This window comes from Scyliorhinus torazame, chromosome 17, assembly GCF_047496885.1.
Source record: "Scyliorhinus torazame isolate Kashiwa2021f chromosome 17, sScyTor2.1, whole genome shotgun sequence".
NCBI classification, from domain to species: domain Eukaryota; kingdom Metazoa; phylum Chordata; class Chondrichthyes; order Carcharhiniformes; family Scyliorhinidae; genus Scyliorhinus; species Scyliorhinus torazame.
The window spans coordinates 4471143-4485692 of record NC_092723.1 but is presented as its reverse complement, the minus strand read 5'-3'; the positions used below and the strand labels follow the sequence as shown (position 1 = coordinate 4485692).

Below are 14550 nucleotides of genomic sequence, written 5' to 3'. Positions count from 1 at the left end.
GGTGGGGTTTGGGTGCGATCCCCGATTCTGGGGGGTGGGGTTTGGGTGTGATCCCCTATTTTCAGGGGTTGGGGTTTGGTGTGATCCCCGATTCTGGGGGGGATTTGGGTGTGATCCCCGATTCTGGGGAGTGGGGTTTGGTTTGATCCCCGATTCTCAGGGGTTGGGGTTTGGTGTGATCCCCGATTCTCAGGGGTTGGGGTTCGGTGTGATCCCCGATTCTGGGGGGGGGGGTTTGGGTGTGATCTCCGATTCTGGGGGGTGGGGTTTGGTGAGATCCCCGATTCTGGGAGGAGGGGGGTTTGGGTGTGATCCCCGATTCTAATGAGGGGGGCGGGGGATGGGGCGAGAACCCCATGACCCAATGTGGGTCAAGGTGGGTGCACGGACCCCTGATGCTTTTGAGTGTCCCTTGTGCGTTGGGGGCGGGGCTGGAGGGATATTGTTTCTGCTGATTGGGACACCCCATTCCCCTCCCTGCCTCAGTGCACCCCCTGAAGTTTTTTTTTCAGATTGGCTCAATATCCGGGCTGGAAACTCGGCTGTGCAGCTGGAGTGGTAAATACTGGGCGTCCATCAGAGCCTTACACTCTGGAAAAATATCTGCCAAATTCCGCCCAATCGGTGTACTTCTCGTGAGATCCTGGTTAAACGAAATGTGCTCAAGTGACTCTCGGAGTTTGTCCAGCACCATTTTCACGACATTGCGACATTCACAGCTAATGGGGGTGACTTATTTGTCTTAGGTCATCTGCAAACATTTTACAAGATGTCACATTCGACCTTTCACCTTGACTAAGTACGTGAAAAGCAACGTATCTTTCGCATCAATGGGGAAATAAGCAGGATAATTCCAGTTCAGGTCTAAACCGTCAAAATTATTCTTCCGCAGGAATGCGATGATGGAGTACATGTATTTTGGTGGAGGCTGTAACGATGCTCCTCTCAAAAATCTACATCACAGGAAGAGATTGAAAGAGAGAAAGTATTAAATCTCGAAATTGCCTTTTGAGAATCAGCACATTATATTTCCGCCATTGCCACATTCTTTAAACACATAACAGACTCATTCTAGATTTCTCTTGATGCTCTTTCAATGTCTGAACTTGTTACAAATTTGAGCACATGGCAGCCTGTGCAATTTGTTTGCTGCTTGTGAATGGGGCAGAGGGGAAAAGGTGACCTGACGGCTGTGATCATTTTTACTAAACGGGTTCACACGCACACACACAAGACTGACACACACACACACGCGACAGACAAACACGCAAGACTGACAAACACACACAAGACTGACAAACACACAAGGCAGACACATACACATGATGTGTTGGGTGTTCTCGATCCGTGGAACACATACAGGTCACCAACACTTGAAATAGTGCAACACTATTTCATTGAATCATTAACTGTTTAACATACTCTGACTGTGGGTTAACACGATACTAGCTTTAACTAAAGACCTTTGCCTTGTCCTAACCAATCGATGCACTCAGCACATGGTGAATGTCTGTGTTACAGGCTGTGAGCTCTGTCCTCCTAGCTAGCTGCAGCTCGAATGAGCGGGAACTCTGATGCCCCCTGTCTTTATAGTGCGTGTGCTCTAACTGGTGATTGGCTGCGGTGTTGTGTGTGTTGATTGGTCCCACTGTGTGTCCATCAGTGTGTGTCTGCACCATGATATACTGGTGTATATTATGACATCCCCCTTTTATAAAAAATGTACCTGTGTGGCAATAAATAGTGTATGGTGAATGTCCCTGACTACATGTGTGCGAATTATTTACAGGACTATGTACATGAGAACTAAGCTATTTACATGGGAAGGTGTCTGGTGCAGAAAAACTGTATGTCACACAAATAACGAGATGAACACTATATACAAACCACTTGAACGATTAAACGGAAGAACAGAACAAATCAGAAAGACTATAAGTCCACAAAGTTCACCAATTAAGTCTCTGAGTTGACCGCCTCAAGGGTGGGTCGGGAGCCGCCGGCTGAGGGGCGGGCTGGACTGCGTCAGAGTGAGGAGGATGCAGAGTGACCGAGATCTCTGCATAGTCCAGGGCAGGGTCAGCCGGAGGGCGAGGCGACAGTGGAGCATCATGTAGCGAGCGCGGAACGAGACGAAGGGCGCGTCGATTGCGGCACAGAATGGAACCATCCGGTAGACGAACCAGGAACGAGCGGGGGGCCACATGCCGAAGGACCACAGCAGTTGCAGACCAGCCACCATCCGGAAGATGGACGCGGACGTTGTCATCTGGAGCCAGAGCAGGGAGATCAGCTGCACAGGAGTCATGAGCCGCCTTGTGCTGTGCACGAGACAGCTGCATCCGCCGAAGGACTGGAACGTGGTCGAGGTCTGGGACATGATTAGACGGCACGGTCGTCCTCAGGGTACGACCCATGAGCAATTGGGCTGGCGACAGGCCAGTGGGCAGTGGGGCCGAGCGATAGGCCAGCAAGGCGAGGTCGAAATCGAACCCAGCATCGGCAGCCTTGAAGAGGAGCCGTTTGACGATGTGGGCGCCCTTCTCCACTTTGCCATTGGATTGGGGGTACAGGGGACTGGATGTCACATGCACAAAGTTGTACCTCCTGGCAAAGTTGGACCATTCCTGCCTTGCGAAGCAGGGGCCATTGTCCGACATAACCGTGAGCGGGATGCCGTGTCGAGCAAAGGTGTCCTTACAGGCACGGGTAACTGCAGATGATGTGATATCGTGCAACCATATCACCTCTGGGTAATTTGAAAAGTAGTCCACGATCAGGACATAGTCCCTGCCCAGCGCGTGGAACAGGTCGATGCCCACCTTGGTCCAAGGTGACCTGACCAACTCATGGGGCTGTAGGGTCTCACGTGGTTGGGCCGGCTGGAAGCGCTGACAAGTGGGGCAGTTGAGCACTGTGTTGGCTATGTCCTCATTAATGCCGGGCCAGTACACTGCCTCTCGGGCCCGTCGGCGGCACTTTTCCACGCCAAGATGGTCCTCGTGTAGCTGTTCCAGGACGAGCAGGCGCATGCTATGAGGGATGACAATGCGGTCCAGTTTCAGGAGAACCCCGTCTACTACCGCCAGATCATCTCTGACGTTATAGAACTGAGGGCATTGGCCCTTGAGCCACCCGTCTGTTAGGTGGCGCATGACACGTTGTAGCAAAGGGTCAGCCGCCGTCTCGCGGCGAATTTGGACGAGGCGTTCATCCGTGGCAGGTAGATTGGAGGCCACAAAGGCCACATGGGCGTCAACCTGGCAGACGAGCGTCGGCAATGATGAGGTCTTTGCCTGGGGTGTATACCAGCTGGAAGTCGTATCGCCGGAGCTTGAGAAGAATACGCTGGAGGCGCGGAGTCATGTCGTTCAAGTCTTTCTGTATTATATTGACCAGCGGGCGATGGTCGGTCTCGACGGTGAATTGAAGAAGTCCGTGCACATAATCGTGAAACTTAGCCAACCGGTCAGAAGGCCCAGGCACTCCTTTTCCATCTGCGCGTAGCGCTGTTCCGTGGGGATCATGGCACGTGACGCATATGCAACGGGGGCCCATGATGAGGCCTCATCACGTTGCAGGAGCACTGCCTGAATGCCGGATTGGCTGGCATCGGTCGAAATTTTGGTCTCTTTTGCTGGTTCAAAGAAAGCTAAGACCGGGGCCGTGGTGAGTTTGGTTTTGAGTTCTCTCCATTCGCGCTCGTGGGCAGGGAGCCATTGGAAGTCTGTTGTCTTCCTGACCAGGTTCCTGAGAGCCGTGGTATGAGAGGCGAGGTTAGGGATGAACTTCCCTAAAAGGTTGACCATGCCCAGAAATCGGAGGACCGCCTTCTTGTCCTCTGGCGTTTTCATGGCTGTGATAGCAGCCACCTTGTCCGCATCCGGCCGCACACCCAACTGGGAGATGTGGTCCCCGAGGAACTTGAGTTCCGTCTGACCAAAAGAGCATTTGGCCCTGTTGAGGCGTAGGCCCTGCTCACGTATGCGTTTGAATACGCGCTGGAGGCGACTGACATGCTCCTGCGGGGTGGTGGACTAAATGATTATGTCGTCGACATAAACGCGAACACCTTCAATGCCTTCCATGATTTGTTCCATGATCCTATAGAAAACTTCTGAAGCAGATATGATCCCAAACGGCATCCTGTTGTAACAATATCTGCCAAAGGGGGTATTATATGTGCAAAGTTTCCTGCTGGATTTATCGAGCTGGATTTGCCAGAATCCTTTTGAGGCGTCGAGTTTGGTGAAGAGCTTGGCGTGAGCCATCTCGCATGTGATCTCTTCGCGCTTGGGAATTGGATAATGCTCCCTCATGATATTGCGATTTAGATCCTTGGGATCAATGCAAATTCTCAATTCGCCGGAAGGCTTTTTTACACATACCATGGAACTGACCCAGTCGGTTGGTTCCGTGACTCTGGAGATCATTCCTTGGTTCTGGAGGTCCTGCAGCTGCTGCTTGAGGTGGTCCTTAAGGGGTGCTGGGACCCTGCGAGGTGCGTGCACCACAGGCGTGGCATTCTGTTTCAGTGAGACCTTGGAGGTGTACGGGAGCGTGCCCATACCTTCGAAGACGTTGTGGTGCTACTTGATGATGGCGTCGAGTTGCGCCCTGAAGTCAGTGCCCTGAAAGGCAGACGTGTCATCAGGAGAGAGAGAGTGAACTCTCTGAACTAGGTTCAATAGCTTGCATGTCTGCGCGCCAAGCAGGGAGGCTTTCGAGGAGCCCACAATCTCAAAGGGAAGGATGGCTTTGCGTGATCTTTATAATTGCCATTGTAATCCAATAGCTGGCAGGCTGATGGAAGGTTGGCTGGTTTGACACGAAGGCTTTGGAAGTCAGACCGCGCAATGAGATTGGCGGAGGCACCAGTGTCCAGGCGGAATCGTATTTGGGACCGGTTGACCGTCAGGGTGGCACACCACTCATCGTCTGGATCGATGCTGTATACCGGCAGCGGCTGGTGTCTTTGCTTCAGGGACAGCCTGTTTTTTGTCACGACACCGACTCGAAAAGGCACCTTCGGGTCCTCGGTGTCACTGCTGTGTGGGAGGTCCGCATCAGACTCGATAACCGTGGGTTGAATTGCCCAGACATTCCTGCAAGGCTGGCTGAAGCGATATGAATTGGCAGGCTGAGCTGCTCGACAGAAGGCAGCGTAGTGGCCAAGTCTGCCACATCGGAGGCATTGTCGAGATTTGGCAGGGCATTGCCGTTTTAAATGGGCTGCACAGTTGCTGCACATCATAGCGTCAGCACGTTCGCTGCACCACCGCGCATGCGCGATCTGATCGTGCGTGGTGTGCGCCTGCGCATTGCGTTCGTCGCCGTCCCCTCGTTTGGTGCGCAGAAGCGCAGGAGTCCGCAAAAAGCGCATGAAATGGCCGCCCTCATCCAGGGGTATATGGGCAATGGGGATATGGGGAAAGGAGGGATACGGGGAAGGGGGAATATGAGGAAGGGGAGATATGGGGGAAGGGGAGATATGGGAGATAAGGGGGAAGGGGATATGGGGAGGGGGGATATGGGGGAGGGGGATATGGGGGAAGGGGGGATATGGGAGGGGGATATGGGGAGGGGGGATATGGGGGAAGGGGGGATATGGGGGAAAGGGATATGGGGATATGGAGGAGGGGGGATATGGGGGAAGGGGGGATATGGGGGAAGGGGATATGGGGATATGGAGGAAGGGGGATCTGGGGGAAAGGGGATATGGGGTAGGGGGAATATGGGGGAAGGGAGACTATGGGGAAGGGGGATAGTGGGAAGGGGGGATTATGGGGAAGGGGATAGGGGAAGAGGGGATATGGGGGAGGGGGGATATGGGGGAAGGGGCATATGGGGGAAGGGGGCATATAGGGGAAGGGGGGATATGGGGAAGGGGTGATATGGGGGAAGGAGGATATGGGGAAAGGGGGTATATGGGGTTATGAGGGAAGGGAGTATATAGGGGAAGGGGATATGGGGAAGGGGGAATTTGGGGGAAGAGGGGATATGGGTGAATGGGATATGGGGATATGGGGGAGGTGGGATACGGGGGAAGGGGCATATGGGGGAAGGGGGCATATAGGGGAAGGGGGGATATGGGGAAGGGGGGATATGGGGGAAGGAGGATATGGGGAAAGGGGGTATATGGGGTTATGGGGAAGGGGGTATCTCGGGGAAGGGGGATATGGTCGAAGGGGGAAAGGGGACAGGCAGTGTGGAGTCTCACATGGTGCTGCACAATGGGCGGACATTTTGCCAGGTATCTTGGGGGGCGGGCGTCTTTTGTGCAGTGACGCCACGCAGCATCAATGACAGCACGCGCGTCTGTGACGGGTGACGCCATCGCGAATGGCATCACGCCGCTACTAACCCATTCCCGTCTGGAGAATTCGCGACGTTTCGGGAGGCCCGACGCCGGAGTGATTCACAACGTTTTTGGTGCCGGGTTCGGGCCATCGCGCCGATTCACGGAGAATCCCGCCTAAGGTAGATGGTCAACATTTTTCCCAAAGGTAGAGGCGTCTAGAACTAGAGGCCATAGGTTTAAGGTGAGAGGGGAGAGATACAAAGAGACCAGAGGGGAAATCTCTTCACCCAGAGGGTGGTGAGCATCTGGAACGAGCTGCCAAGGGCAGTGGTAGAGGCGGGTACGATTTTTTCCTTTAAGAAGCAGTTCGACAGTTACAGGGGCAGGGTGGGTGTAGAGGAATATGGCCAAATGCGGGCAAGTGGGACTAGCTTAGTGATAGAAACTGGGAGGCATGGACAAGCTGGGCCGAAGGGCCTGTTTCCTTGCTGTAAACATCTGTGACTCTATGTAGTACGGCGTGGCCACGGCAGGTCACCGCTGTGCGCATGTGTGGCCACGGACCCGGCAATTCTCCGGGGTGTATTGGCAGCTAGATGCTGGCTCTGTGCTGCCGTCCTGCAACCCCCCAGCAAAACGGGGAATCAGTGGCTGTTTTGCGCCAGTTTTCCTGTCGTAAAACACCACCGTTCCCACGCCAGCGTGGGGACATAGCCCCAGAATTGGAGAATCCAGCCCCAAATCTCTCAGCATCTCCAACTCAGCTTACCTTAGGTCTCTGGAAACCATCCCACTCAGACAGGACGCAAACACCACCTGCTGCCGAGCAGAATACGGTCTTTTGGCCAATTCATTGGCCACTAGCCAACCAATGGAATCAAGTCTCGTCAATCTCTCGGGTGCTGAAAAGTCTGAGTTCTGCTGTCCGAAAGTTAGCAGAGTGTTCTCTTTTGCAACTTCCAAATGACTTACTTCCACTGCTGTACTTTAAGATATATGCCCATTCAGCACCCATGGATAAAAATGATAACAGCAAAAATAATAAAAGGGAAAATAAGGGAATCAACAGGAGGGGCCCTCCCTAAAGAAATGAAGCGTAACGTCACATCCATTTCATTATGAGGCTTGCAAGACATAAATCACAAACACATATCCATCCATTCCCTTCCCAGTCTCTACATTGATAACGAGTCAGCTCTGAAACCTGTGACAGAGCATTCACTATCACATTATCCTTTCCAGTGATGTTTACAATACACTATCACATTATCCTTTCCAGTGATGTTTACAATACACTATCACATTATCCTTTCCAGTGATGTTTACAATACACTATCACATTATCCTTTCCAGTGATGTTTACAATACACTATCACATTATCCTTTCCAGTGATGTTTACAATACACTATCACATTATCCTTTCCAGTGATGTTTACAATTTTAACATTGAACTGTTGTAATAATAAACTCCAATGGAATAATTTTGCGTTCTGGGTTTTAAACTTTTCTATAAATGCAAGCAGTTCATGGTCTGTATAAACTGAGCTTTGTTGATTGTCATGCCGGACATATACTTCAAAGTGCTGAAGGGTCAGTAGCAAGGCTAAGGCTCCTTTTGAATGGTAGAATACTTCCTTTGGCATGGGTTTAATCTTTTTTCGAAAAATATCTCACAGGCTTCTCTATTTCTGCATTGTCGTCTTGTAGTAACACTGCCCCCACCCCCAGGTCGCTGGCATCCGTGGCCATTTTAAATGATCTGGAAAAGTGCGGGGCGGCCAGCACAGTTTGGTTATTAATATGGCCGACAAGCTTCCAAACTCCACTTCGACTTTTGGGGATCGCAGCATTTTAGCTTGTTTAAACCATATATTCAACGTGCACTGTATTTCAGTCTCTAACTGAGCCAGTCTGTGTGGTTTTAGTTGAGACGGTTGTTGCTTTATTGGTTCAGAGTTCCCTATGTCTACATCATGACTAGTTAACAGAGTGTATCCTGGTGTTTCCCTACAACTCTGTCTATATTTATTCAGTATCTTTATATGATTTTGTCTCTGCTCTTCTGCTGCACATAGGCTTGCAACTTTGGTTTTAGAACTCTCTTTAATGTCTTCAAGCAGTGGTCTGTAGCCTCCTAGCTGGTTAGCCCGGTGAGAGGGGTCGCCCATACGGTCAGTGGCACTCTGCACATTTAAGGGTCACAGTAGGAAGTCAGCAGTGTGCGCAGCCTGATGGCTGCCTTGCAGAACGCGGCAATGGCACTCTGGACTTGGACTCCACAGTCCCTGGGGGATACCCCAGTCCCTGGGGGACACCCCGGGCACATGGCCCATCCCTGGACACTCTACGCTACTCCCCCCCTGGCCCTGGGAGATGCCCCCAGCACCTGTTTCCCAATTTTAAACACCACATGTGAACCACTTCCGCCTGGTGGAAGCAGATTATCGCGGGAAGCCGGAGACTACCGGGTCGGGCCCATTAAGGAAATGCTAACGGCCGTTCCTGTACAATTTCTTTGCCCATGCCGGCACGTGGCCTGGACCGCATCCGCGCCGCTGTCAAGGTGCCAGAGCATGGTGTTCCGTTCGGCACCTGGCGCCGACCTCGATTTTCGTCTGACGCCCTATTCTCTGCCCGACCATGATTTGCGATTCCAGCATCGCTGGACGGACAATCCCACCCAACGTGCTTCCCTCTGTCAGGTTCCTGAGTGTCCAAATTAGAGAGGACCTCCTGAAATCATATCTTCTGCATTTCTGTCTTTTTCTGTCTCGCGTGTAAAGCAGCCAGTCTTTCCTGATTGTCCAATGAACGTCTATCCAAATTCCAAGGATGTTCGGCAGCCAAACTACATGCAGTATGGTCAATGCTGAGGGAGATAATTGATTCATTTTTAATCAATAAACACTCTTCACCCCCTCCAGCTTTACATTCTCTCTTTTCCTTCACATGGTTACTCTCAGCAAAAGGTACGGCTGAGGGTTCAGTCTTTGCAGGGCCGGTTTGCTTTATATGCACCAGTCTTTGTTTTGCAACTTTTACCTTTTCATCAGAGTCTTCGTAATCACAGCGTTTATCTCCATTCAGTAACATGGACTGAAACAATTTGTGCTTCCAGATTTCAACTGTTCTTTACTTTCCAATATACCCAGGTGAAGCCTGTGGCTGGGAGTGTCCATGGTGGATGTGTCGAAATGAAGAGATGTTGTTCCTTTAGATGGTGGTGGTCTGTAACTACTTTTCACATCATTATCAGAATGAGAGGATAGCACATTGTTAGTTCCATTAACTGAATTTTTGTGAATAGATGTGGTCGCAGAATCACTGCCTGGTTCTTCATCCACCTTCCTCCTCACTTTCAAAAAGAATTGATCACTAATTATGTCATCCTTTGCTATTTGCGTCCTTTACCTTGAAGAAGCACTGTGGATGTGGGTTAATCAACTGTTTGCTTTGTGTCATTTCACAATGCTATCCTCATCCTAAATTGTTGATGCTGTGCTATTGTGGATATTTTCCTTCAAGACAGGCATGCTCGGGGAAATATTTGCATCTGAAGTGGATGGCAATGGATTTACTGCAAAAGGCTGTAATAAATTACTTTTAGGAACGTTCAGTTCACTTTGGCCATTCAATTTTCTGTCTTCTTCCTTAGCTTTGTGAGAATGACTTGCCATCTGTTCAAGATCAGTTAGTGACAGGTCTATTCGGTAGCAATTGTTTATCATTGCTTCATAGTCAGAATCCAAATCGGATTCAGAACTCTCGTCTGAATCTTCATCACTGTTAGATTACTTTATTACTATTAGATTCAGACTCCTCTTTCTTAAGGTCACCTTCAGTCTTGGAGTTCTCAGAATCTGGTTTGCTACTATATTTTATCATTGACAAACCTCTGTGACGAATCATTCTGGTGGAGATAATTTAAGCAGTATCCGCAGTATTAGATTCACTGCCATTGTCATTTGATGTGTGGTCAATCTCTTTCAACATTTCTTTCTTTTGAGTAATTTAATTCCCTAAGTCCCACCTGTCCTGCCATTGGTATGGACTGCGCTATCTACAGTAATTCCCTTGGACTCTCTGTAATCATGGGTGAAGGTACAACCTTCACTCCTGCCAAATCATTCCCCAAAAATAAATCTACTCCATCCACTGTGAACTCCAGGAACACTCCGACCACTACAGGACCTGACACTAAGCCACACTCTAATTGTACTTTATACAATGGAACTGGGATTAAAACTCCAAATGCCCCCTTAACTAATATCTTGGGCTGGATTCTCCTGTCCCCAAAGCCAAAATTGCGGTGGGCAAAGGGGCGGAGAATCCGTTTTGCTGTACATATCGGGAGCGGCACCAGTTTTTGTATTCTGTACACCCCGCCAATTATCCACGGCCTCAGGCCATTGCCTTGAGGTCCACCCCGTGATGCTCTGTCGCTGATCGGCCGAGTTCCCGACGTGTGCTCCCACCGTACCGGAACCTCGCGTGGCGGCTGCAGGCTCAGTCCAACACCGCCACGGTCGGGGGAGTGCCGATCCGCGGGCAGGGGGTGATTCATTCGGAGCTGAGGGCACTGTGGGCGGGCGGTCCGGGTCGCGCGAACGGACAAAGAATACAATACTTTAGCGGTTCAGGTCTGTGGACTGAGTCCGCCATGGAGCACGGTGCAGCAGCTGCAGGCAGCCGCCGAGCGCATGTGCGGCCATGGAATCGGAAATGCTGAGGGCCATATCAGCAGCTAAGCTGCGAGCTCTATGCTGCCTCCCTGCTAGCCTGCAGCAAAACAGGGAATCGGTGGCCATTTTACGCCAGTTTTCCTGGCGTGAAAGAACACCGTTTTCACGCCGGCATGGGGACTTAGTCTCCAAAACGGAGAATCCAGCCCCTGACCTTCCACAGAACTCTCTAGAGGGGCAACAAAATCCTTCTCCAATCAGAGAATTTCCGTGGCACCTGTGTCCCCATTCAGCAGATGGGCAACAGTAACTTGGAGTTAAATTCCTCCCAAAGTCATTGGGCGGGATTCTCCGTTGCTCGACGCCGAAATTGTGATCGGCGATCAGGTGGAGAATCGATTCCAACGCCGGAATCGGGACCGGCACCGGTTTGCTGCTGGCTTGCGATTCTCCACCCCCTTCATACCGGTGCTATCGTGCCACGCTTCGCGTGCAGTCGCCTGTTGGCGCCTCATCCGCCAGCCCACCCGTAATGCCCCTCCCTCAATGGGCCAAGTTCCTGACGGCCAGGATCCATGCCCCTGGCCGGGGGGGGGGGGGGGGGTCGTCTGCTAGGGCTGGGGGGTCTGGTGGGGGATGGCCACGGGCTGGGTTGTGAGTTTGCAATTTGTGGGTGAGGTTACGCGCACGGTTGGTGCAATGTTGCACGGCACAACCGGTGCAGGTCGTCAGCCGCGCGCATGCGCAGCCCGGAAGATGACCATTTTCCAGCCGTTTCCGGCATGATCCGTGGGAGTTTGACCCGCCGCCAGTGCTATCCCCTCACCGGTACCGGAATCAGTGAGGGATCGATGGCGATTTTCCTGTTGAGATTCTCCCGCGGATTCGCACTGAGCCGCAGAAACGGAAAATCCGAATTATTAGATATTTGGATTGTCCGTCTGACAGGACAATCTGCATTTCTCCGCATCCAATGGGAACTCCAATAGGAAAGCTGGAATTCTATCAGCAAAGTGTCTGTTACCACCGTTCCTTTACATAATTGAAAATGGCCAACTTTATTTAACCAAATAATGACAAACTTGTGACTCACGAAAATATGAGAGATACACAATTTTGGGCCATCCAAAAATTTACCTGGCAAGCCCATACCTCGTACCTTCGTATGAAAAAAGTGTTTTCAGATTTTTATTTCTGTTAAGAAAGATGCAAAATATGAGCTTCAGTATTACAGTGAATACAGTGGGAGAATAAAACGTCAACATTTAATTTCTCTGCGCAAGTGGGATTAGGTGGGCAGGGCAGGGCCTTTCATGCAGCAGTGCAGACTCAGTGGCCCAAGGGGCCTCTTCTGCTCTGTAGTATTCTGTTATTCTGTGATGAGGAATACACAATAATTACATTAATGATCAGTTAGTTGCTAAAAGTAGTTAAGGCCAGAGTGTTTGCAAACTGGGCCAGTTTAATATTGATATACTACATAGGGACCACTGTAAATAATGGTACACTATCCAGGGACCACTGTAAATAATGATATACTGACGACGGGCGACTGTAAATAATGACATACTGCCCCGGGACCACTGTCACTAATGAAATACTATCCAGTGACAACTGTAAATGATGATACCTACCCAAGGCCACTGTAAATAATGGTATACTACCCAGGGACCAGTGTGAATAATGATATACTACACAGGAACGACTGTAAATAATGATTTACTAACCAGGGACCACTGTATATAATTTTATTCTACCCAGGGACCACGGTGCATAATGATATACTACACAGGGACCACAGTAAATAACGATATTCTACCCTGGGACCACTGTAAATAATGAGATACTACTCAGAGACCCGTGTACAAAATGCTGAGCTACCAAAGGACCACTGCAAATAATTATAAACTACCCAGGGATCACTGTAAATAATGATATACTATCCAGGGACCACTGTAAATAATGATATACTCCCCAGGGACCACTGTAAATAATGATATACTCCCCAGGGACCACTGTAAATAATGATATACTCCCCAGGGACCACTGTAACTAATGAAATACTATCCAGTGGCCACTATAAATGATGCTACCTACCCAAGGCCACTGTAAAAAATGGTATACAACACATGTATTTTGAAACCAATTTGAAACCAAAGAAGTTCAAAGAGAACACTCTCACTTACTTATTTTTCAGATCATTAAATTTCTTGTACGACAAATTGTCTTTCCAGTCAACGACGTACTTTGTCATATATTTGTCGAAATAAACCAGGTGGCTGCACAGACAAGGGTCAATGTCACCTGGATCAATTCTACCTCTTCCATCTGCACCCTGATCCACAGGTAAGTAGTAGCACATCAATGTTTCAGGGGAGACTGAAGTGTGAAGAAAAGATTGTAGTTATTTGAAATATCAAAGACAGTAAGGTGACAAAACTGAAAAAAGAAACACATGACGGACTTTCCTGAATCCTTGGGCCTGATGGGAATAAACATTTGCTGAGGTTTTTCAATGATATTAATTTGCATGTTTTAATTTGCACTGAAGGCAAATATTTAACACAAACCATGTTTAGAGGGACCTGAATAACAGACAGAAACAGGAGAAGCTGTGAACATGAAATGAAATTAAATGAAAATCATTTATTGTCACAAGTAGGCTTCAATTAAGTTACTGTGAAAAGCCCCTAGTCGCCACATTCCGGCGCCTGTTCAGGGAGGCTGGTACGGGAATTGAACCATGTTGTTGGCCTGCTTGGTCTGCTTTAAAAGCCAGCGATTTAGCCCAGTGAGCTAAACTATCTTGCAGGATGGGAGGTGGAAATCCCAGGAGCTGACGGCTAAGAAAACAAACATGTTTAGGAAGTAGAAAAATCTCCGGGCTGTATAAACCTGTCATTTTTATATTACTAAAACCTTCTCACCGTATCACTCAATCTCCTCTCCTGCTGCACATTCAATTCTCACTCGCATCCATTCACTGCATCCACTTCAATGGATTTCCCTGGACATTTTATAATAGTTCTCTATTCATCACAAACTTCGAATAAAAAATTGTGTTTTGTGGCATTTGAAATGTTCATTAAGGTGAACTATTCATTAAGATTAAGGTCGTAACTTATCAAACCTTGAAAAATCCATTCAGACTGAAGAAATGTAATCATATTTCCAGAGACAGTCTCTCCCTGGCCTTGAATTGTTGACCACAAGAATCATCGTCAATGTTCCTGTCTATAACATCACAAGGCCATAAGACATAGGCGCAGAATTAGGCCACTCGGCCCATCGGATCTGCTCCGCCATTCAATCATGGCTCACATTTTTCTCATCCCCATTCTCCTGCCTTCTCCCCATTGTCATAATATACACCAGTATATCATGGTGCAGACACACACTGATGGACATGCAGTGGGACCAATCAGCATACACAACACCGCAGCCAATCACCAGTGAGAGCACATGCACTATAAAGACAGGGGACAGGAGAGTTCCCGTTCATTCTAGTAGCAGCCAGCTCAGAGCACAGAGCTCACAGCCTGCAACACAGACATTCACCATGTGCTGAG

The 14550-nt window shown here is 49.5% G+C and overlaps 2 protein-coding genes and 1 pseudogene across 2 annotated transcripts in view; 1 reads left to right on the top strand and 2 right to left on the bottom strand.

Moving 5' to 3' along the window:
• LOC140393656 (acidic mammalian chitinase-like) overlaps positions 1-14550 on the top strand; it is a 268331-nt gene that overhangs the window by 179408 nt on the left and 74373 nt on the right. The gene's annotated exons all lie outside the window — the stretch shown is intronic.
• LOC140394552 (chitinase-3-like protein 1) overlaps positions 1-14550 on the bottom strand; it is a 193114-nt gene that overhangs the window by 167939 nt on the left and 10625 nt on the right. The window contains exons 4-6 of the mRNA XM_072481910.1: positions 13168-13360; positions 12119-12175; positions 791-953 (exon numbers count right to left, since the gene is read on the bottom strand). Of these exons, the coding sequence (XP_072338011.1) occupies positions 791-953; positions 12119-12175; positions 13168-13360 (413 nt within the window). The remainder of the gene's footprint in view (positions 1-790; positions 954-12118; positions 12176-13167; positions 13361-14550) is intronic.
• LOC140394536 (uncharacterized) lies at positions 8778-11951 on the bottom strand (annotated as a pseudogene).